The 26,206-nt window shown below is 36.4% G+C and overlaps 2 protein-coding genes across 2 annotated transcripts; one reads left to right on the forward strand and one right to left on the reverse strand.

The window, feature by feature from the left end:
• Positions 1-689: 689 nt before the first annotated feature.
• Positions 690-1,136, forward strand: LOC142608971 (uncharacterized). Its single transcript, XM_075780620.1, has one exon. The coding sequence runs from the start codon at positions 690-692 to the stop codon at positions 1,134-1,136; it is 447 nt and encodes a 148-aa protein (XP_075636735.1).
• Positions 1,137-21,780: 20,644 nt separating this feature from the next.
• On the reverse strand, positions 21,781-24,878 carry LOC142608972 (uncharacterized). The gene is made up of 2 exons (XM_075780621.1): positions 24,752-24,878; positions 21,781-22,274 (listed from the first exon to the last, which is right to left on the reverse strand). The coding sequence occupies exons 1-2, from the start codon at positions 24,876-24,878 to the stop codon at positions 21,781-21,783; spliced, it is 621 nt and encodes a 206-aa protein (XP_075636736.1).
• Positions 24,879-26,206: the final 1,328 nt, after the last annotated feature.

Consider the following 26,206-nt stretch of genomic DNA (forward strand, 5'->3'; position numbering starts at 1 on the left):
CCTAACTCTCTAAATAACTGAACTCATTAAACTTATCTTAAGGGAATATTTTATATCTCCGTTAAGAGACTATGAATTTCATCTTGAGAATATATGTTCCATCAACACTAAATGTGGTTGCCCAACATACTAAGGTTTTGACCATTACTATAGATCTCACTCCTGATATATCAACGCAACCTACACTTCATGATCAGGTCCATTATCCTCTCAGAATTAAGAGTTCATGTAAATAGAAGTCGTGAGATTTAGTATTCATTTGACAGTCGTTAGGAGAATAATAAATCTCACAACGGTCTTGCTTAATATATCTTAACTCTTAAAGGACGACACCAATTACCTACTACCTAAAGGATGGCGTGCTGCTTGACGATAAGGAAGCTGCAAGGAAGTTGAAGGTCTATACTACACGATTTGTACTGATCAAAGATATCTTATACAAGAGAGGTTTCTCCCGGCCATACCTGAGGTGCCTTATCCCCGAGGAAGCAGACTATGCCATGCGAGAAGTTCACGAAGGAATCTGTAGAAACCATTCCGAATCTCGGTCGTTGGTGCACAAACTAATCTGCGCAGGATACTATTGGCCCACTATGTAGAAGGACGCCCTTGCATACGTCAAAACTTGTGACAAGTGTCAAAGGTTCAGCAACATTATCTGACAACCAGCAGAGGAACTCACCCCAATGATGACTCCATGGCCTTTTGCTCAGTGGGGTTTGGACATCATGGGTCCGTTCCCGATGGCTATTCGGCAACTTAAATTCCTGATGGTCAGTATAGATTATTTCACCAAATGGGTAGAGGCAGAAGCCCTGGCTACCATCACGGAGAAGAATGTACGCGACTTCATATGGAGAAACATCATGTGCAGGTATGGTATACCTAGAGTGATGGTTTCAGACAATGGGAAGCAATTCGATAATGACGCATTTAGGGACTTTTGCTCACAGCTTGGGATCAAGAACCACTACTCGTCACTTGCCCACCCTCAGGCCAACAGGCAGGTTGAGGTCACGAACCGATCCTTGCTCAAAATCACCAAGACCTGGCTCAAGGGGGCAAAGGGTATCTGGTTGAAAGAATTTCCAAGTGTACTATGGGCATACAGGATGACGATAAGAACGCCTACATGAGAGACGCAGTTTCAACTTGTGTATGGAAGTAAGGCGATCATCCCAGCTGAAGTGGGACTCACAAGCTATAGAGTGGCGAACCATGACGAGGAGAAGAATGATGACACATTACGCCTACAGCTTGATATGGTGGATAAGGTCAGAGCAACAGCTGAACAAAGGTTAGCACGGTACCAAAACCTCATGGCCAAACACTACAACTCTAAAACACAGGGACTTCTAGGTTAGGGACCTCATCTTAAGGAAAGTAACAGGCGCTACAAAAGACCTCTCTCAGGGGAAGTTAGGACCCAATTGGGAAGGACCGTACAAGATCACATCTTGGCATAGGAAGGGCACCTACCACCTCGAGACACTAGACATGCAAAAGATGCACCATCCATGAAACACGGAGCACCTAAAGAAATACTACCAGTAGACAAAGGGAACGAATGACGACACTTCTCATTTTCAATTTATTTCTTTTTAGTTAGTTTTTATTATCTGCAATACTTTTAAGCCCACTAGGCAGTTTGTTATTTTTTGAAAAAAACAATTTCTACTTGCGTATTTATCATAATAAAAGGAGTTATTCAGAAACAACATATGTGCATCTATAGGATTATATTTATCAAGTCCATAAAGCGGACGACACCATCTTAAAAGGATGGCTTATATTTATTAAGTCCACAAGGTGGACGGGTTCGTCTTGATGAGCTATGTTTACTGTCCACAAAGTTGGCAGGATTATCCTGAGAGGATGAATTATATGAAGTCCACAAGGTGGATAGGCTCATCCTAAAGGGATAATCCATATTTACTAAGTCCACAAGGTGGATGAGCTTATCCTAAAGGGATAAGCCTTATTTACTAAGTCCACAAGGTGGACGGGCTCATCCTAATGGGATAAGCTATATTTACTAAGTACACAAAGTGGATAGGATCATCCTGAAAGGGGGAATTATTTTAAGTCCACAAAGCAAACAGAATCATACTAAATAAATATTTATTAAGTCCACAAAGTGGGCAGTTTCATCCTAAAGGGGTTGGCTATATTTACTAAGTCCACAAAGTGGACGGGATCATCCCACAAGGATAAATTATATAATAAAAAAAATTTGGGATCTTACCAAGTCCACAAGGTGAACGGATTCACTCGACGAATAGGTTGTATCTTTTAAGTTCACAAGGACGGGTTCAGCCGTTGAGCACAAAGTAGACGGATATATGGCAAACATATATTAACAAATACATGATCAAAATACCAATATATTATAAAAAGCCTAGTAAAAGGCAAATGTCAACATGTCAGGCCTAAAAAATAATAGGCGACGGTAAAATAAAAACATTGTTCTGCCAAGACATCTTTACAAAAGAAAGAAAGAAAATTTAAGTCTAAGCTAAGACAAATTTAGTTCTAGTCGGTAGGGTTTCCTCTGTCCTTGGTCGTCTGGTCCCTCTCAAGTTGACGGGCATCATCATCGACGAAGGTGGCTTGATCTGCAGGAGTTGTCTCTTCTTCACGTTGGGGTCAATGACAGCGTCATCAGCGAACAGCTCGTTGGTGCTTTCGGAGTAAACGGGTTGGGCTGGTGTCTGGGCCTGGGGGTCGATGGAGATGTGAGAAAGATCCAGGTTAGGATAGGACGCCTTCACCTAACGGAAGTAGTCATTAAAACCATTGGCAAATGAGCTACGAAGCTCCGCTAGTAGGGGTCGAAGTCACGATAATCCTATATCACATCCTCCTTAGCCTGACGGAGCTAGTCTTTAATTTCCTTTTCCTTCTCCTCAAAGACCTTTCCCAACACCTTCGTCTGTTTCTCCAGTTCGCCCCGAAGTTGCGCTGATGCCAGAAGTTTTCTCTCTTGGGCTACCTTCCAGCCCTTCAACTCCTCCAACTCCACTGCTGTTGCCTTTGCCTTTACCCTCACCTGGTCCAAAGCTATCTCAGGGGAGAGGCAACGGTCCATTAGACCCTTCATCATTACCACCCCTACTAAACAAAAAAGGGTGAAAAAGAGGACAGAGATAATTTAACTAAAAAGAAAAGGGCAACGGATGGGAAAATTTACCTGTGCAATGTTGAAGAGACCTGTTTCCCCCATCGCCTCTGTTGTGTGATTGCTTAACTCCTCGTAGTCATTAGCTTTGATGATGGACGACAGCTGCTCGAGGGCATATTTGGGGTCCTCGCGAAGGAGGACGGGTGGCTTTTGGGCGTCGGGGACATGACCTGTCATCAAACCCTTGCCCTTCCTCGGACCAGGCAGAGTAGCCATTTTCTTTGTTTCAACTCTCACATCGATGGTGGACTCTGCCACCTTAGGCTTTTTAGGGGGACGGTCAAGCTTCTCTGGCGGTCTTTCCTTTGTTGTATAGACGGGTAGCTTCGCTAAGTTTGGGACCGTCGCAATACCAATGGATTGTCTCCAAGGTGACGAGCTTAGCCCATGTCCTCTTCTTCAACTTAATTGCAAAAAAATTCTCCAAAAAGCTCCACTGCTCTAAGGTCACTTATAGACAGTCTCAAGCTGCAAAGAAAGGGATGGTTAGATTAGAGACGGTAAATAAAAGTTAAATTTAAAGAGGATGGATTCTCACTAGACGGAGGCATTATGCCCCAAGTTTTGTCTACAGGTATGAACTCCTGTTCATTAGGGTGACACATCCAGTCGTCACTCTACATAAAGAAATAACGACTCTTCCAATTCTTGTTGGAGTCAAGAGTGTCACAAACCAGCCTAAGTACAAGCTTCCTTGGCAGGAAGTTGTACATACCTTTAGACTGGATGATCTCTGGCAGACGGTAACAGTGGAAGAACTCCTCCACCGTCATCCTTCGCTCCATGTCGCTCAAGACTCCATATAGAACTTCAACACCAAGGAAGACCCTCCAAGTGTTTGGAGAGATCTGGGTGATGGCAACTCCGAGGTACTGAAGAAGGCAATGGTGAAGAGCACTTAAAGGGAACCAAAGTCCCTCTTTAAACATCTGTTCATATACCCCGACATCCTTGATGCCATCGTAGTAACATTTTTCAGATTTACGAGGTAGACAGATGGGTATGTTGGCAGGGATCTAGTACCTCTCCCTAAGGGTTTCGAAATGTTTTTGCTTGACGGATGAATTAAAATCATTTACCTTCCATAATGGAAAGAGGATGAACTCCTTAAGGCCATCTAGACCTACGATAGACTGAATAATGTTGGAACTATTTGAATCACCACCTGAACATCCCTCTAATCGAACCATGTCCACATCCTTATCCTCCTCCAAAGGACCCTTTCATCATGGGATGTGCTAGGGTCATCGTGACTAGACGGGTACACCTCATCGTAGCCCACTCCTTCACGGACCCATGATTGATCACTCGACGCCTTACTAGACATTTGTCACCTACACATGATGGGTAAACCCCTAAGACTCTACAGGTCTATAAAGATGACGAACTAACAATATTTAAACTAAAGGAAAAAATTAAAAATAAGTGAGAGGCAATTGATGCTTACCATTTGACGATTCGAAGAAGAAACGGACACAGCGTAGCAAACAGACACAACTAGTGAACGATCACCAAGAAGCGACGAAAAAGGCAAAGCTAAAATGAAAAGTAGACGATATCGCTCTGGATTTGAAAATTTGTGGAAAGCAAAAATGAGAAGGGCAAGCAACAGATATATATAGAGGGAACGGCACGGAAGACGAAGGGACGCTTCGGTATGAGCAATTAACCACTAGGAACATGCCACGTGCCCCTACTGCATTAATGGCACCAAGCTAGCCTGCCAAATCAGAACACATTTCCTAAAAAAGTTGTCTTAAACCCGTCACTCTACTGGTAGGTCTAAGAAACATGGCACAGACCCATAGAGTGAGGAGGCAACTGAAGAGGATAAAATTAAGATAGATGATCAGATTTTACAGAAACTATCATGGATAACTACACTAGGTTGACAGACAAAGAAAGGAGGCAACACGACGATGCGTATAGTAGGTGGACGAATTACCTGTGTAGGACGAACAAGGAAGTAGATGGATACAAAGTGGACGGTGGTAAAGCCATGTGATGCCCCCAAGGTTTAATTGGTCCTCAAGGAACTTCGAATGAAAATGACTTGTGCTCCACGATTAACCCTAGACAACAAAATCTCTATATGGAAAAGATCCCGTAAAATACATGCATTTATGAGGATCTTCTCTGCAAAGAAATATTCCTCTTTGCCAAGAAACCAATGTCGGTTCTACACTGCTATAAAAAACCCAAAACCCTCAAAAACCAAGTTATGCATAATTCACCCCAGCTGGTACTCTAGAGTTGTGAAAACCTTCTGACTTGACTTTCGGAGGGTATTTGGTCGGTTCCACACCGGTACTTTTCGTAGGGTATTCTTCTTCTCTTTGTGTTGTGCAGGTCTTGTCTAGGGCACGTGAGGACTGTGTGACTTACTAACAATTTTCGGCATCATCAACTATATTATCTAAACAATTAACCCTTTCATGAAAATATTCGTAGTAATACAAAGTTATAATATATAACTAACACTTTGAAAAATACTATCTCTTGATCCTTGAGTACCTAGTTTAATCCTTTAAGTTATTCATATATATATATATGAAATCAAATTTCATATTTAGTAACTCTTTACTAAAGTGGTTAGGCCTAACAGTTTAAATAACCAAACTCATTAAAATTATCTTAACGGAATATTTTATATCTCTACAAAGAGACTATGAATTCCACTTAAAGATATGTGTTCCTTTAGCACTACGTGTGGCTGCCCAATATACTGAGGTTTTGACCGTTAAATTAGATCTCATTCCTGATATATCAAAGCAACATACATTTCATGATTGGGTTCGCTATCCTCTCAGGATTTAGAGTTTATGTAAATTAAAGTCGTGAGATTTATTATTCAGTTGACAATCGTTAATAAAATAATTAATCTCACAACGGTCCAATTCAATATGTCTTATACACTTAAGACACATCAACATATCAACTAGAAGTCTCCACTTCCATGATCAAGACAAACCATCTTAGTTAACACGTTATAGTTTTCATGGATGAAATGCTCAATTTCATCACCGACTACGAATTAAGGTTTTGAGTTTACAAAGAACTTGTGATTTATATCTTTTGTGACTAAATCACATAAATCACATACTATGCATCTCAAGGACAATATGATAATGTCCAAATATTCATGTCACCATTATTTTAGATAATAAAACAACTTCATTATTTATAACATAATGTCATACATAATATTATACATAACATCATACAATAGAATTTTAGGGCTCTAATTCTAACAATCTCCCACTTGCCCTTAAAGACTATTGTGTACCAATCTAACTCCCATTCCCTCCAAGTGTGACTCAAAAGTCCTCTGAGGTAAGGCTTTGGTAAAGGGATCTGCCAGATTATTTACACCATCAATTTTTGCTTCTACCACATCTCCTCAAGTCACAATGTCTCGAATAATATGATACTTTCTTTCTATGTGCTTTCCTTTCTTGTGACTCATTGGATTGTGCAACTGCTCCACTATTGTCACAAAACAATGTGATTGGAACTTGTTCCATTCTCATAACACCAAGATTAGAAAGGAATTTCTTAAGCCAAACAGCTTCCTTTGCTGCTTCACAAGCAGCAACATATTCAGCTTCAATGGTGGAGTCAGCAATACAAGATTGTTTAACACTCCTCCAACCAATGGCTCCACCTCCCAAGGTGAACACATAACCTGAAGTAAACTTTCTGAAATCAAAATTTGACTAAAAATCAAAATCTGTGTAACCAATAGGTATCAAATCCTCACAATGGTAAACAAGCATATAATCCTTCGTTCCCCTTAGATACTTAAGAATATGTTTTACAGCCTCCCAATGTTTTGGTCTTGGATTTATTGATACTGGTTGACCATGCCAACTGAATAATAGATATCTGACCTAGTACATAGCATACGCATACACGAGACTTCCTACTACTGAAGCATAGGAAATTTGTCTCATCATCTTTTCATCTTCAGAAGTCTTAGGCCTTTGGTCATCAGACAGAGGAACTCCATACCTGAAAGGAAGTAATCATTTCTTGGAGTTTTGTATGCTAAACCTTACTAGAATCTTATCTATATATCCAGCTTGAAATAAGCCTAACATCTTGTGAGAGACCTCACCAAATTTTTGGGTTGCCTCTCAAAAAAGAGATTTTTATGTTGTGCTTTTTAGGACACCTCTCTTTTTGGTTAATTGTGGTGTGGAGTCGCCACTTATTTTTGTGTACAAAAAATTAAAAAAAAAACTAAATAAAAAAAAATATGACTGAGAACGACTTTCGATTCTGCAATATTTTGTTCATTAATTACTCCAGATTCTTTCATTTCCATGTAAAGATCATTTCCTTCACGAGTACGTTCACCTACTCTGCCAAATACAGATACACCCTCATGAGCTTTGGCAATGTTGTTGATCAATTCCATAATAAGTACTGTTTTACCCACTCTAGCTCCCCCGAATAGTCCTATTTTTCCTCCACGGCGATAAGGGGCTAAAAGATCTACTACTTTAATTCTTGTTTCAAAAATAGATAATTTTGTATCTAACTGTATAAAAGTAGGCACAGATCTATGAATAGGAGATGTTGTGCGAGAGGTCCTATACCTCGTATTATTTCTATTCGACCTTTTTTTTTTTTAATATTTAATTTTTAAGAGCTAGGACATGAGTGGAGGCTCTTAATATGATTTCGTAACTAGTTTGTTTTGGTGATTATGCCTATTGGATAGAATCAAATGCAATCAATTTGTTCCTTTATCATTGATTGAATAAAGAAGATACAAGTTTGAAAGTTTGATCATTGCATGGCTTTGGGTCCTAGTTACAATCTACCAAAATACATGGCTTTTTGTCCTAATTACAATCTACCAAAAATAAATAAAAATAAGACTAAATCTACTTAGCCAAAGACCTAAATCCGAAGGCTAGGTTACGGAATGGGAAGGTGTTAGGCACCCATTCCGCCCAGACAGAGTTTGGTCTTTTAGATTCTTGTGACCAATATACCATTTTTATGCATGACATGAATGATATGTTGAACACATGAACAAAATTAAATCACATGAATCTACTTATGAATGCATCCTCTTCTTTGTAAAAAAAAATTCAGATCTATTTTTATGATAACAAAATTGATTTTGACTTTAAAAAAATCATATATATTTTTGTATGTGTAAAAAAAATGGTTTTTGGAAGAGAAAATTCAAATCTGTTTTTATTTAATAAAACACAAAGTCATTTGGTTTGTTAAAAAAAATTAAGATCTGCTTTTATATTTGAAAAAGATTTTTTTGTGGAGAGGATCTCATTCACAAAATAATTTTATGCTACATAGACCAAACAAAACAAACAATAATCACAATCAATACATGATCTCTTTCTTTATTTCAAAAATCTGCATGCATTAAAAAAATCAGATTTGTATCTAAAGAAGATACAAATCCGTTTTTGTTTTAAGAAAATTTCAGATCTACATCTAAGGAAGATGCAGATTCGTTTTTGTTTAAGGAAAAATTTATATCTACACCTAAGGAAGATGCAGATCTGTTTTATTTTTAAAAAAAATTCAAATCTACATCTAAGGAAGATGTAGGTCCGTTTTATTTTGAAGAACAATTTAGATCTACATCTAAGGAAGATATAGGTCCGTTTTATTTTGAAGAAAAATTCAGATCTACATCTAAGGAAGATGTAGATCTATTTTATTTTGAAGAAAAAGAGTTAAGTACATGCAGATCTTTAAAATTAAGAAATAGATTATAGTAATGATAAAAGAATCAAGAGCATATTTTTACAATCTAAACTAACAAGTCAGAATATGAATAATAAAACATCCATCATCATGATGAGAGAAACATAAAAACAAAAGGGTTAGAAAACAACCTCTTGCATGAGTACTCCTCCAATTAAGAGGATGTTTTAAGATTCAAAGAAACTTATTCAGTTATCTTTGAAACCTAAAAACCCTAATTCTTGTAGCAAATCACAAAGAGGATCAGCCAATATCAGCAATTTGGGAGTCTCAAAACGTATGCCTCTCCTGGCGTAAAAAAAGATGTTGAATTATGAGACCCAGCCTTTATTTATAGGGACTGGAGTGCTTAAAAAATAAGCAACAACGCTTAAAATACGAATCGGGACGCATCCTTCTGCAAAAAGGTCGAAAATGATATGCCTTATCATCACCCGAAGGCCGTTGGGCCAAAACCCAAAAGATGGGAATTCGGCACATTTAAAGTGCCGTTCGGCACTCCAAAAGTGCCGAATGGGCTCTTGGACACCGAACGCACTTTTGTGTTCTAATGCCATTTGGACTCCTTTTCTAGGGTTTTTTGACCAGTCCTTGCACCTAGACGTGTTTTCATCCTCCGTCTATGATTTTTTGTCTCTTGCACCTAGACGTCCTTGCACCTAGATGGATAATTCATGCTTTTTAAGAACAATTATCTTGTAGACAAATATCCTAAAATAAATCTTGATAAAGTTCAGATTATCTACAATTTTATTGTTATCTAATCATCCCTTTTATTCTTATGCATGCAACCCTACTTTAAACACTAATTATCAACCAATCACAAAATGATTTTATTAATTTTAATTATTTAACCAATCAGAATTAATTTAAATTAATCATGTGTGGTCGACTCTACCTAGACACAATGCATATGGACCGTGCAAACTTGATCATACAATATCTTTTGATCCAATGGTTCGATTTAGAAACCGGACTCACCGTTGTGACCGTTAGAATATTAAGATCATAGTTATGATATGCAATGAATAGACTGATGCATGCAATGCAAGAATAAATTGATGCATATGATGCAAGAACAAAATGATGCATTTAATGCAAGAATGATTTTTTTTTAGTACATGGATGGTCACTCCAGTCATCTTCCTCAATTCAATCATGAGTGCAAAATCGAGTGTCTACAGAATGCCCTTCATTGACGGAGCTTGGAAAGCGAATGTCAATGTAAAACAAAGACACTAATTTTAGCGACCATGATTTAATTGAGGTTGAATTTTCAAAGATTACCTAGCCTTAGAACCTAAAACTTTGGAACATAGAACTAGTGCTTTACCTTTTTGACAAAAAAAAAATGAAAATTGTGACTATTCAACCTAACTGATAGCTGATGAAGTTTGAAACGATTATTGACAATTGATGTGATTAAGAGACTTTTTCATTCTGACTTGATAATGGAAGTGTCTGCGACCAAAGGGGCTTGATCTTGACAAAGGTAGTGTCTGCAATCAAAAGACTTGATCTTGACGAAAGAAGTGTCTGCGACCAAAGGACTTGATCTTGACTGAGATAAGTTTCTGCGACCACAATATTGATCTTGGATACGTAAGTTCCTGCAACCAATGATTTTGATCTTGACTAAGGTAATGTTTGCGGCCATGACATTGATCTTTAATATGCCGGTTCCTGCAACCAATGATTCTGATCTTGACTGAGGTAATGTCTGCAACCACAATATTGATCTTGGATACATTGGTTCCTGGGACCAATGATTCTAATCTTGACTGAAGTAATGTCTGCGACCACAATATTGACCTTGGATACGTAGGTTCCTACAACCAAAGATTCTGATCTTGACTGAAGTGATGTCTGCAACCATGATATTGATCTTGGATACGTAGGTTCCTACGACCAATGAATCTGATCTTAACTAAGGTAAGACCATGATATTGATCTTGGATACATCAATTCCTACGACCAATGATTTTGATCTTGACTGAGGTAATGTTTGCGACCATGATATTGATCTTGGATACGTAAGTTCCTTTGATCAATGAATCCGATCTTGACTGAGATAATGTTCATAACCACAATATTGATCTTGGATACGTCAGTTCTTGTGACCAATGATTCTGATATTGACTGAGATAATGTCTACAATTATGATATTGATCTTGGATACGTAAGTTCCTGCGACCAATGAATCTGATCTTAATTGAGATAATGTTCTGCGACCACAATATTGATCTTGGATTCGTCAATTCCTGCGACCAATGATTCTAATCTTGACTGAGATAATGTCTACGACCATGATATTGATCTTGGATACGTAGGTTCCTTCGACCAATGAATTTAATCTTGACTGAGGTAATCAAGGGCTTCTCGTCCTTGAAATGAAGTTGTTGCCTACAAAAATCAAATTTTGGAATTAGTCTTTAACTAATGAGTGTTTTATTGTCCCTTTGTTTTTTGAGATGTGTGATCTTCATTTATTCCTTCTTGACTTGAACTTTATCAAGAAAAGCTTTGATTGAAAAATATTTTATTTTTTTGAAGCTTGGAAGTTTTGAAATTGACATTCAAAATTTTGAGACTTTGAAACTTTGAGATTTTGATTTGAAATTAGGAATCTGAAATCTGAAATTTTGAGATTTAGAATTTTGAAAATTAAGACTTGAAATTTTAAACATGAAATCTAGGGTTTGAATTTTTTTTTTTCCTTGAAATATTGAAAACTGGAGGTTTAAATTAAAATTTGGCATTGAGAAAGTAAATTTCTTTTTGCTTCCCCCCCCCCCCTTTTTTGAAGATGAAGATATTTGGAAAACTTGAAAAACTTTGGGGGGGGGGGGGTGACTGAGTCAACTCAATTTGACTAAGTTGACTCAGCTTTGAGCTGAGTTTAAGTGTGGGGGCCGAAATTCCCCCCCCCCCCCCCCACTTTCCTTCTCTCTCTCTCTCTCTCTCTTTTCATCCTTCTCCACCTCTCTTCCTCCATTGTCACTATTCACTTTCTTCTTCCCCTTGATTTTTCTTTTTCATCTCACCATTTCTTCTCATAAAAAACACTTTTTAAAGCTTTTCAAGCTCCCCTCATCCATCTCTATCAATATTTCTTTAAATCCTTGTATATTTTCATAACAAACCCATTTTGGTGAAACCCATTCTCTAAATCCATTTATCTTTGCATCAAGATGGCTTCTTCTTCCAAAGGACCTTCTTTTCTTACTTTTCATGGTAAGAAATATGACCTAACATTTGATTCGCATGAGGAGGATGGACTTCTTCAAGACCCTAGGACCCATGCTCCATATTGTCATATAGACACCAATATGAGTTTTTCTTTGGTTTCTATGCTTGGAAAAATGTTGTTGCATGTTTCATTAAAAGTTTCATGGTGAGATATTGTCATTTGGTTATTTGAAATTTGAGGCATTGTGTGATTGGTTTTGTTAGAAAATATTGGCTTTTGAGCATTCTTGAAGTGTTTTTTTATTTATTTTATCATGGTGCAATTTGGACAATGTTGGTGGCTTATGGAATTTTGACAATGTAGGTAGATATTGTGATGTGATCAGATGAATTTTGGTTTGGACTTTGGGAGTATTGGCATTGTGAAAAATTTGTGGTAGGCTTATGGGAATGTGTTCATGTTAAATATGGAGAAAGTTTATTGGCATATGTGTAAACTTTGTTTTATAGACATGGCAAAATTTTGTGGGTAAATTTGTAGGTATGGAAAATTTTTGGGCATGGGAAAAATTTTATGGGGCATGAAATCTTGAAAAATTTTGTTGGGCATGTGATGTTGATTCTTGGAAAAAATTTTGTGATTATGATTTTGGCCATGTGGGAATTTATTTGTGCATGGGCATGAATTTGTGGAATTTTTTGTTATTTTGGAAGTATGGGAACTTTTTATGGCTATGGAAAAAATTGGTAGTTGTGTATGGATATGTGAAGAATTTTGGTTGTGATGAAATTTTGGTGGGGCATTGGCTGTTTTTTTGTGATGTGGGTTTGGTCATGGAAATTGATGAGCTGAACTTGTGTATTGCAAAGCCTTAAGAATCGAGGCAGTCTCTAAATGCTTAAAAAGTGCATGGGCAGCATTGTCTCCTAGCATCAAAAACATCATTAATGAAGCGGGCTTTGGCACTTTCTTCGAAGCTTTGTTGAATCATGAGACGTATGAATACAAAGATCTTCAGTTACTTCTCACCTTGGCAGAACGCTTCTGGGACATTACATGTACCTTCCACCTTCCATGTATTGGGGAGGTAATGTTGACACCTTATGACTTCTCTGTTATCATCGATCTGAGGTTAGGTGGTAAAAGAATTCTTGTCAATGATTCCTTTACTTCAGCCGAACTCAAAAAACTTCTAGGTATAGTGCCTTCTAGAATAAGGAGTAGCAATATCCCTTTGTCTTGGCTATGTGAAAATATTATGGCAAAAGGTGCTCGTATGTTCATGTTTCTTTTTGTTAGGACTTTCTTGTGTCTGGATTTAGGCAGTACTGTGAATTTGTGCTACCTAGAAAGCTTGAGAAAAATTGGACAAAACCGAAATTATGATTGGGGCGGCATGGCCTATGCTACTCTGATGCACTTCATGACCTAACTCCCTAGGCGAAGTCTTTCAAGCTTGGGTGGGGCTCCATTTGTATGGCAGGTGAGGTTTGGAATTTTTGGCTATTTGTAAGCTTTGGAAAATTATTTTGGTTTTGTGGTAATGATGTTGTGACAATTCTCAAGTCTGGATGTATAAGTATTTTGGAGTGGGTCATGAAACCCGGGAGGAAGTTGCTGGCATTTTTCCTAGATTTCTCTGTTGGTTGCCCCAGTATCATTCGTCAGTGAACTCTAGGCGTTCTTTGGAAATTTAGCGCTTGGTAATTGACAATTTGACTGTTGATTATGTGAGTCATTCTTTTTCTTCACCTCTTTTTCTTTTTGCGGGATCTTTGGTGCTTGATTATGGTTTGATTTTTTCTCATTCTGGGTTTCTTTGTGATCTTTCAAATGTCTTTAGACCCTTGGGCTTGGTGTGAGGGGTATGCAGAGTGTGAAAGGGCTTTGGAGCTAAATGGTTGTCAAGCATTGTTTGAATGTGGGCATGGAAGGTATTGGTATCTTGGTGATCAGGTGTTACCCCAAGTTCATCATGTGTATCCTCCTACAACAATTCCAATTCCTCCTTGTCCCTCCATCCAATTAGCTGACTTTCTGACTAATAAAGAGATTGCACAGGCCTGTGCGGGCTTTGTTGTTCCAGGAACAGCAAGATCTTATTTAGAATTTATTGAAACTCATCTGCAAGGTTGCTTGGTTGGCCGAACGGTACTTCTTGGTGACAAATTCTTTCCATATTTCTGCTTGGTGACAAAATTTGCATTTGGATTTTCAACCTCCACCTTCTGAAGGAGAGGAAGAGGGAGATGAAGAGGAAGAAATTCCTTCTCCTCATCATGCTGGTAGTTCTTCTAGTTCCTTTGTGAAGACTTATCCTCATTTTCTGGCATGGCAGTATAATGTGATGAATCCTGATGGAAGGTATAGTTTCATACCTCTGAATAGGCCAGAGCATGTGCCGAATGTTCCTTGGCCCGATCCTGGGTGTTCTTAAATTTTCAATTTTCTGTCTTTAATTCTTCTTGGCTTATTGAATGGTTCATGATCTGGCAGATTTATGTTTCAAGTTGATGTGGATCTTATGGAGGAAAGCATTGGAGGCTTGCAATCATTGGCTCGTACTCAACCCTCCCAATATGTGCTCAATGATTCGAGCTGGGTATGCCTTGTCATTTTCTAAGTATCTCTTGCTTAAATTGTGCTTGATGGTGTAATTAACACCTGACTCTACTGACTTTTCAGGCATATAGAATGGAGGCTGCTAATGCTACCAAAAGAACTTTAAAGGAAAAGATTAGGAGCCTTGAACTTGAAAATTGTCAATACGATCCTTGCTTTTTTCTCAAGTCAAGAAGGAAATACTGAGGGTGGCTCCTCTAGAGGTGGATCAAGGAGATCCTCACACAGGCAGACTTGAAGTCCCAGTGATGTATAACTTGTATCTTTATTTTTCCTGCAAGACAAAAGGAAGTGTTTGCTAGACAATCTTGAATTAATTCCCATGTTTAGTGCCTTATCCTTGGCATCACCTTAGATCATGAAGAAACTTTAACTAAGATAAGTTTAGAATTCACCTGATGAGGTCTTGTGGTATAAATTCAAACTTATCTTGATTAACTTTGTTGGAATCTGCACTTGCTTGAATGAGGCAGAGCCGAATGCCCTTAGTTTAAAATGAATGCATGATTTTTGAAACTCTTAGTGATGAAATTTTTTTATATAGATAAATGATGATGGCGCCCCCCCCCCCCCCCCCTCTTTTTTTTTTTTAAAGATAAATGAGCCATGGGCTAGTTAAAAAAAAATGCATGAATTTTGGAAATCTTGATGATGATTTTTTTTTTTTTTTAATGATGATGATCTCTTTTTCTTTGAAAATTGCAGGTATGGTCGAATGCCCCTAGTTTGGAACATAAATTCATAAGTCTTTGAAAAAAAAACTTGATTTGATCAACTTTTTGAAAACAATGATGCAAGTGATGATTTTTTGAAAACAAGTGAGTTAGACACGTCAGAGTGTCCCAATTTGACTTAAAAAGAATCTTTTTAAGTGTCAAATGATCTAAAAAAAAGTTCTGAGAACGTGAAATTGCATGGGCGTACGATGGAGAGGCTGCGTGCCACTTGGCACGTGAGGAGTGCCATTCAGCACTTTTGGAGTGACGAATGGCACTGGGCCACGTTATGATGTTTGTGCCATGGTGGGCTGATTTCTTACAATTTTCCAATGCATGCTTCGCTTTTTTGAAAAATATATACTTCGTTTGTGACCATGAAACACTCTCTTATTCAGCAACAAACTCTCTGAAACCTATTTCAAACCTGATTGGGAATTTATGTAGCTCATATAAATGAATCCTCCTGCAACAATTCTCTGCATAAAGTTTAGTAAAACACAATAGCCACAAGTAAAAGTCATCCATGGCTAGCAATCAAAATTTTTCTCATCCAACAATTCATGATATCAACAAATGGGTCGTAGCTTTGATTTCAGCACCAAAACCACACAGCCTTTAAACTAGAGGGAATTAAGGCTTTAAGGAATGTCAAGATCAAGTGGGACTTTCTTCGTGCTGCTGTGAAATTTTAGGATCTGAAAGATCATGTGTTTTGGTTTAACACTGCTGAACTCTGTCCGACAATTGAAGAGTTTTCCGCTATCCTGGGCTATGATCCAAGCAGAAAATCTATAGCAGTTTCTTGTGATCCTAAGCATAAGGAATCTTTGGCTGATGCTATCGGTCTTCCTACTTCCATTACTGATAGTATGATTGAAGGCCATATGGTGAATCTTCGTTTAATTATCTCTCAGCTAAAGAACAAACGCACCTATGGAGTGACCGACAATATGCAGAAAAACTTCAGTTTGGCCTTATGCTTCGTGGGAGAATTTTTACTTTGCTCTAGGAGACACAGTGTTGTGAATCAAATTAAGGATGGTGACAATCCTATTTCTTTGATCTTGGCAGAAACTCTTCTAGGACTTGATTTTGTATTTCATGGTGGAGAAACTCGGAACTTCCTAAGGAGTCCTTTAACTTTACAGATGTGGCTGGCCAAAAAATACCATACACCAAATTATCATACACATCCCATCAAGCGTAAGCAAACAAACAAACAACTATATCGTGCAAGACCATGCAAAACAATGGTACACATTTGGTCACTTAAGTGTGATACGAAGCTTAGCCCTCGACATCCCTAGCGGAGTCGCCACTGTGAGAGACCTCGCCAAATTTTTGGGTTGCCTCTCAAAAAAGAGATTTTTGTGGTGTGCTTTTTAGGACACCTCTCTTTTTGGGTAATTGTGGTGTGGAGCCGCCACTTATTTTTTGTGTACAAAAAATAAGAAAAAAAAAACATGATTGAATTGTTCCTCTATCATTGATTGAATAAAGAAGATACAAGTTTGAAAGTTCGAACATTACATGGCTTTAGGTCCCAGTTACAATCTACCAAAATACATGGCTTTTGTCCTAGTTACAATCTACCCAAAATAAATAAAGACAAGACTAGATCTACTTAGCCAAAGACCTAAATCTGAAGGCTAGGTTACGAAATGGGAAGGTGTTAGGCGCTCATTCTGCCCAGACAGAGTCTGGTCTTCTAGACTCTTGTGACCAATGTACCATTTTTATTCCTGATATGAATGATATGTTGAACACATAAACAAAATAAAATCACATGAATCTACTTATGAATGCATCCTCTTCTTTGTAAAAAAAAAAATTAGATCTGTTTTTATATAAACAAAATTGATTTTGACTTTAAAAAAATCAAATCTGTTTTTGTATGTGTAAAAAAAAAGGTTTTTGGAAGAGAAAATTCAGATCTGTTTTTATTTAATAAAACACAAAGTCTTTTGGTTTGTTAAAAAAAAAAATCAGATTTGCTTTTATATTTGAAAAAGATTTGTTTATAGAGAGGATCTCATTCACAAAATAATTTTATACAACATAGACCAAAAAAAACAAACAACAATCACAATCAATACATGATCTCTTTCTTTATTTCAAAAATATGAATGCATTAAAAAAATTAGATCTGTATCTAAAGAAGATACAAATTCGTTTTTGTTTTAAGGAAATTTCAGATCTACATCTAAGGAAGATGCAACTCCGTTTTTGTTTAAGGAAAAATTTAGATATACACCTAAGGAAGATGCAGATCCGTTTTATTTTGAAGAAAAATTTAGATCTACATCTAAGGAAGATGTAGATCTGTTTTATTTTGAAAAAAAAAATTCAGATCTACATCTAAGGAAGATGTAGATCCATTTTATTTTGAAAAAAAAGAGTTAAGTACATGCAGATCTTTAAAACTAAGAAATAGATTATAGTAATGATAAAAGAATCAAGAGTATATTTTCACAATCTAAATTAACAAGTCAGAATATGAATAATAAAACATGCATCATCATGATGAGAGAAACATTAAAACAAAAGGGTTAGAAAACAACCTCTTACATGAGCACTCTTCCACTTAAGATGATGTTTAAGGGTTCAAAGAAACTTATTCATTTATCTTTGAAACCTAAAAACTCTAATTCTTGTAGCAAATCTCAGAGAGGATCAGCCAATATCAGCAATTTGGGAGTCTCAAAACGTATGCCTCTCCTAACGTAAAAGAAGGTGCTGAATTATAAGACCCAGCCTCTATTTATAGGGACTAGAGTGCTTAAAAAATAAGCAACGACGCTTAAAATGCAAATCAAGACGCATCCTTTTGCGAAAAGGTCGAAAAGGATGTGACTTATCGTCACCCGAAGGCCGTTGGGCCAAAGCCCAAAAGATGGGAATTCGGCACTTTTAAAGTGTCGTTCAGCACTTTTAAAGTGCCGAATGGGCTCTTGGACACCAAACGCACTTTCGTGTTCGGGTGCCATTTGGACTCATCTTCTAGGGTTTTTTGACCGGCCCTTGCACTTAGACATGTTTTCATCCTCTGTCTACGATTTTTTGTCTCTTTTCTGGATAATTCAGGCTTTTTAAGAACAATTATCTTGTAGATAAATATCCTAAAATAAATCTTGATAAAGTTCAGATTATCTACATTTTTATTGTTATCCTATCATCCCTTTTATTCCTATGCATGTAACCCTACTTTAAACACTAATTATCAACAAATCACAAAATTATTTAATTAATTTTGATTGTTTAACCAATCAAAATTAATTTAAATTAATCATGTGTGGTCAACTCTACTTAGACACAATGCATATGGACCGTGCAAATTTGATCATGCGATATCTTTTGATCTGATGGTTCGATTTAGAAACCAGACACACCGTTGTGACCGTTAGAATCTCAAGGTCATAGTTATGATATGCAATGAATATACTGATGCATGCAATGCAAGAACAAATTGATGCATGTGATGCAAGAACAAAATGATGCATGTAATGCAAGAATGATTTTTTTTGGGTACATGGATAGTCACTCTAATCATCTTCCTCAACTAAATCATGGTTGCAAAATCGAGTGTCTACACATCCTATTTTTTCGATCTCGCCAAAGCTTGATCCCTAGGATATAGCTTGCTTCACCTATGTCCTTCATATCCAATTGGCTTGATAATAAAATCTTGATTGATGACATTAACCCTACATCATTCCCAATGAATAGGATGCCATCAACATAAAGCACTAGGAAAATTACTACTTTATCTTGATGTCTCTTGTACACACATGGTTCATCAAGATTTTGTTTAAAACCAAATGATTTGATTGCTTGATCAAACCTAATAGTCCACGACCTAGATGCTTGCTTAAGTCCATAAATGGACCTTTTTAATTTGCATACCATATGCTCTTGGTTCTTTGCAATGAATCCTTCTGGTTGCTTCATATAATTTCTTCTTCAAGATTGCCATTTAGAAAAGTAGCCTTGACATCCATTTTCCAAATTTCATAATTAAAATGAGCAACAATGGATAAAAGAATTCTGATAGATTTAAGCATGGCTACTGGCAAAAAAGTTTCTTCATAATTAGTGCCTTCTTTTTGTGTATACCCTTTCGCTACTAGTCTTACCCTCTCTTCCTCAAAAAAGTTTCTTCAAAAAAGTTTCTTCATAATCAGTTTCTTCAACCTTTTCATCTACCCCTCTCTTCCTCTTATAGACCCATTTGCAACCAACAAGTTTAATGTCATTAGGTGCCTCTACAAGATCCCAAACTTGATTGGAATACATAGAATCCAATTCAGATTTCATAGCTTTGACCCAATGATGTGCATCTAAATCTTTCATTGCCTATTCATAAGTGTAAGGATCAGATTTAGGCCCTTCTAAAATAGCTTCAAAAGTTTCTCCCAAAAGTGTAAATCTTATAGGTGGCCTAATATTGCTCCCACTACAACGAGGTTCTAGTGTATTAGTCATCTCATGAGTAGTGTCTTGTGGTGAATCTAATACAACCATATCATCCCTAGTTTCATCCATTGATTAATCAATTACAGGTTCATTCATTTCAGTCAAGACAACTCTACTTCTAGGACTAAAATTATTCAAATAGTCATTTTTCAAAAATTTGGCATAGGTACTAACAAACACTTTGTTATCATTATTACTATAGAATAAATTACCCTAAGTTCCTTTTGGATAACCTACAACCAAACCCACTTCTGATTTTGGTTCCAATTTATTAGGCTTCCCTTTCAGCATGTGTGCTGGACAATCCCAAATGTGGAGGTATCTCATACTATAAGCTTATGCCCACTCCACAATTCCATGGGTGTTTTGGGAATAGATTTTGATGTAACTAAATTTTAGAGGTGCATTGTTGTTCCTATGGAATATCCCCAAAAAGAAATAGGCAAAGTTGAATAACTCATCATGGACCTTACCATTTTTAAAAGAGTCCTATTCCTTCTTTTCACCACACCGTTTTGTTGGGGAGTTGCAAGTGCAATCAATTGGGATATAATCCCATTTTGAGTTAAGTAATCCTTGAAATCCCCAAGAAGGTATTCGCCACCACGGTCAGATCAAATGGCCTTTATGTGTTTACCTAATTGATTTTTCACTTCAACCTTAAACTCTTTGAAATTTTCAAAAGTTTCAGACTTTCGTTTCATTAGGTACACATAACCAAATCTAGAGTAATCATCCGTAAAAGTAATGAAATACTCATAACCTTTTTTTACTTAGGTTGACATATGATCACATACATCTGAAAGTACTCACTCTAGCAGTTTATTAGCACTATGCCCTTTTGCATTGAAATGTCATTTTGTCATTTTACCTTCCAAACAAGATTCTCAAATTGGGAATTCATCAAAATCCAATTTTTCTATAAAACCATCTTTCACCAATCTTTTAATCCTATTTGGATTAATATGACCCAAATGCAAATGCCAAAGATAGGCATCACTAGTAGAAGTAAACTTTCTCTTTAATGATTTTACATGTGAATTACCATCTAATTCAGAATTATACAATTCATGCTTATCAGGAGTTAAAATATAAAGACCATCAGTAATAGTGCCAAAAAAAAAAACACTTTATCCTTCTTTATTACAACACTATCTTTTAAGATAACACAATATCCATGTCTACCTAAATAAGTTGCAGAAATCAAATTCCTACAAACATTAGATACATATAAACAGTCTTCCAATATTAAAACCTTAGAACCAAATCACAAATTAAACACCCCAAATGCTACAATTGGAACTTTGCTCCCATCAGCCAATATAAACATTAGATACATATAAACAGTCTTCCAATATTTCCTCTTCATTCAGCTTTCTGGTCTCCTAGAACCCTTGCAAAACATTGCATACATGATTAGTACATCCTAAATCCACACACTAGGAATCTATGGGATTTCAAGAAGGAATGATCTTATCATACCTTTGTTCTTGGCAACCTTTGTTCTTGGCAGCTAAGAATTTTGGATAGTTTCTCTTCCAATGACCTTTCTTACCACAATGGAAATATTTTCCTTTGGTGTAGTCCTTTGCTTTCTTCTTTCCTTTATTGGCAACTCCTAAGGTAACTTGCTTACCTTCTTGTTTGGTGAAATTCTTCTTCTTCCAACCCCCCTTGCCTTTTGACTTAGGCTCAGAATAAGATGTTTCAGCCATATTAGTATCAACACCGGCCTTCACAAGGATGCTTTCCGATGCCACCAATTCATTCATCAATTCAGACAAAGTATAAATCTTTTTGTTCATATTGTAATTAAGTCTGAATTCTTTGAATGACTCTGGCAAGGATTAGAGTATCATATTCACTTGGGATTCTCCATCAATGTCGGCACCTAAAACCTCTAGCGTATTTAGATAAGAGATCATTTTAAGGCAATGTTCTCTAACTGGAGTCCCTTGAGCCATCTTGGTATTCAGAAGAAGCCTAATAGTATCTTGCCTAGTAGAATGACCTTGCTCACCAAACATCTCCTTCAAACTAAACATTATGTCTGAAGCTAGTTCCATATCCTCCATTTGATGCTGTAGAACATTTGAAATAGATGCTAGGACGTAGCATGTAGACATCTTATTAGATTTCCACCAACGATCATATCGTTGCCTCTCCTCAGAAGGAGCATCTAATGTAGGAATGTCTAGACATGGTTCACTAAGCACAAATTTGTGCTCTTCAACAATAAGAACAATGTCTAAATTCCTTTTCCAGTCAACATAGTTAGGTCCAGTCAGCTTGTTTTGATTAAGAATAACAATAAGTGAGCTAAAAGATACCATGATTAAATCTGAAAATAATAAACATGAATACAATAAGTAAACAGGACATTATCAATTTAGCATATAAGCACATAGTATGGAACCTTAACAAAACCATAATATAAAAATATGTAACGACAACCCAATCTCATATTTAAAATTCCTTGGTAGCAGTAAATAATAAATATTATAATTGATTTAGAACTATTCTCATTACTAGTGTTATCTTGATAACTCTTTCCAAACACTAATAACATGTTGTTTTTCCCTTTAGCCTCTTAGTAATAATGACATAGTTTCGTAGGGAGTTTAACATTAAACTTAGTCTAGTGCACACCATTGCCTAGACTCTATGTGAGTCACCAAGCAACTCCATGGTAGCATGGTCGTTCTCAATATAAAAGCACATATCATCCATCATGAAGAAATTTAATCTGTAGTACTATGAATTAAACACCATCCGTAGGGAGCAAGGCATATACGCCAAGGCGAGGTGCCTAATCACACTACTATAAACCGACAATGGAGGTTGTGAGATTCAATCCTTGAATCTCTCTCCCATTAGAAATTTTAAAAGAAAGGTTTTTATTTAGAAATCAAAAACACCTTTTGATTTTATAAATGAAGATTTATAGATCAAACATTAAGGGTTTCAAGATGAAGATCAAGAACCCTAATATGCTAGAAACCCTTGAAAATAAAATTCTAATCCCATTAGGAAAAAATTTCGTTAAAGGATTTCAACAAGTAAACAAAAATACTTTAATTCTAGCATTAACATAAAGTGTTGGACTATAAATATATAATGCAAGGCAAGCAACAATACACGTTCATCATTCCTATCTTAATATATATATATAAATCAATTCATGAAGTTAGGCCTTGCATCCTATTTAATATCATAAATCCTATATAAACAATGAAAGTCGGCACCGTCAAAAAAGGATATACTTTGGGCCACTTCATCCTATATAAACGTTTTACATATGAATCCATATATATATATATATATATATACTATATACGGATTCAATAGAAATAAAGTACTTCAATCCTTGATGCATACGAATTCTATGAATATAAAAGCATGGCACGGCACCATAACTAAGAGACATAACCATGGGCTTCATTGATAATACGAACCAATATATAAATCTCATATATAAAACATGGAACATATTAATCAATTCACGCAGAATTTATTGCACAATAAATCTAAAACAAAATTATGCAGAAAAATTATTGCAGAATTTTCAAACACCAAGAAAACAATTTTCTTTGATTCTAAAACTCAATCACATGTTATACAAGCATGATATCATAAACCTGCCATTGATACCAATTGTTGGAAAAATTGGTTTTGCATCCCATACAAAATGCACTTCGGAAGCAATACAAGTATCTTGTTCATTCATGTGAGATAACATGGAATATCTAGAATTTTAGAAACAAAAAATAGAAAGGCATACTTGTTCCAGAGAGAATAATAAAGAGAAAACTGTATTTTTCCCTTTTAATCGTACGTACGTTTTTAACTGTAAAAAAGCAGTTACTTTATTTAATAACTCTTATTAAATAAACAATTGACTATTTAATTGGGCTAGCCTTTTGGGTCAACCTAATTGGGTTTTAGTGTGTGGCTTGGGACATGACTAAAGTGACAAATAAAACTTTAGCTCCAATGGGTTTCAGGCTTATTTGTCAACTCTTAATAAGCCCAGAGTTACCATTAATTATATTTAATACCACTATATAAATATAATTGCACTCTAGGCTATATTAATAAAATTAAATCCCCAGACTTTATTATCTAAACAATTAACCCCTTCATAAAAATATTCGTAGTAATACAAAATCATAATATATAATTGTCACTTTGGAAATTACTACCTCTTGATCCTTGAGTTCCAGGTTTAATCCTTTAAGTTATTCATATATATATATATATTCATAAAATCAAATTTTATAAAATATAAACTTTAGTAACTCTCTACTAAAGTGGTTAAGCCTAACACTCTGAATTATTAAACTCATTAAACTTATCTCAACGAAATATTTTATATCTCTACAAAGAGACTATGAATTCTATCTTAAGGATATGTGTTCCTTTAGCACTATATGTGACTGCCCAACATATTGAGGTTTTGACCGTTGAATTAAATCTTACTCTTGATATATCAAAGCAATCTATATTTCATGATTGGGTTCACTCTCCTCTCGGGATTTAGAGTTTATGTAAATTAAAGTCGTGTGATTTATTATTCAATTGACGGTCGTTAATAGGATAATTAATCTCACAGCGGTCTAGTTCAATGTATTTTATACACTTAAGACATATCAACATATCAATTAGAAGTCTCTACTTCCATGATCAAGACAAACCATCTTAATTGGCACGTTATAGTCTTCACAGATGAAATACCCAATTTCATCACTGACTACGAACTAAGGTTTTGAGTTTACAAAGAACTTGTGATTTATATCTTGTGACTAAATCGCATACTACCCTTAGGATGTGCATGTCGCCTCAAGTCTTCATTTTGTTTCATTAGCTCTTGTACATTAGCTATCAACGCTTGGATTTGCTGGGCCATTCCCACTGGATCTGGTGGTGCTGTCATAGTTGAATCCATCGGTCTCAAAGAACTTTGTCAATAAAGATACGATGACTTGCTATATTGCATTCCAATTCATCATCTCCACAGACGATACCAAACTGATAAAGCACAAAATAGCCTCATTGGTATGTTCCTTGCTGGTGTTGATGGACGAACCTGATTTCCTATTTAGAACAAAGAGAATAGAGGTGAAAGACACCGGGTGGTGCCAGCCAAGGGCCCTCCAATACTTAAGTTAGACAATCTCTCTTTAGGAATCTACAGCATACACTGCAAAACGATGTGTGTTCACTTACTTGAGCTAGCTGGCTTTATATAACCAGTACTCGGGTAAATGCATTTGTCCGTTGATCTCTCCCCTGGAAGATGCACCTAAGTGAATTACTTCATTAATTGCAATGAAGTCTCTCCTTAACTGGGCATTCGTAACGTCTGGACGGTAGCTCATAAAGAACTTTGTAGCAGTCTTCTTGTCGTTACTCACTGCTAGCTGGATTGGTGGAGTTATTTATGACTTTAATGTGCTTACAGTCATCCATTGGAACGGACGACCATTTAATCATTACGCGTTAGAAGCTGTTGCATTTGACTCCATAGTACTTACTAGAAAAGAAGGATATGATTAGTTCCACTATCTTCTGCCCTAGCCTTTATTTTCTATGCTAAAGCGCAATTTGCACTTATGATTGGTTCCATCCATCCCTCAGCCTAATGAGTCGAGTATAGCATGAGAGGGTCCATTATTCGAGCGTTCTAGTTCTTAGTTGGTTCCCATTTGCTTGCCCCCTCCCTCATAATCCATTATTAAAATACACCCTACTGATTTCGTTGGTTAGGGCCAAGAGCAAATTCGCTCACTACGGGGAGGATCAAGATTGGAAGAATGACGACTAGGAATAAACAAAGAAAGGATGATTGATTTCAAATCCTAATATCTTCTCATGATGGTGGATATATATGTTATGAAGAATATAAGGATATAAAAAGCGAAATAAAAAATGAAGTAATCCTTTTACAAACTTACGAAATTCTAAATGTCAAATTGGAAAATGAGGCAAACTATAAGAAATAAAAATTGGATCATTTTACATACTTTAAGGATTTGATTGATTGCTAGTTTTGGAAGTCTAACAGCTTGGAAAATGGGCTAGACTTACGTTCATTTTAAATTTTTATTAATGTTAATCTAATAGTAGCAATCAATTGTCCATTGGCTTAGAGCATTTGCATCCATATCCAAGGTTGTGAAATCCGAAGCTGACCATACGGTCCGACCCGGTTACTCGTGACCTGGCCCCCAACTCAATTCTTTAGCAAGTGAAAACGAGTCCTGAAATTAATTG

The sequence above is a fragment of the Castanea sativa genome, chromosome 9, assembly GCF_040712315.1.
Source record: "Castanea sativa cultivar Marrone di Chiusa Pesio chromosome 9, ASM4071231v1".
Taxonomy (NCBI): Eukaryota; Viridiplantae; Streptophyta; class Magnoliopsida; order Fagales; family Fagaceae; genus Castanea; species Castanea sativa.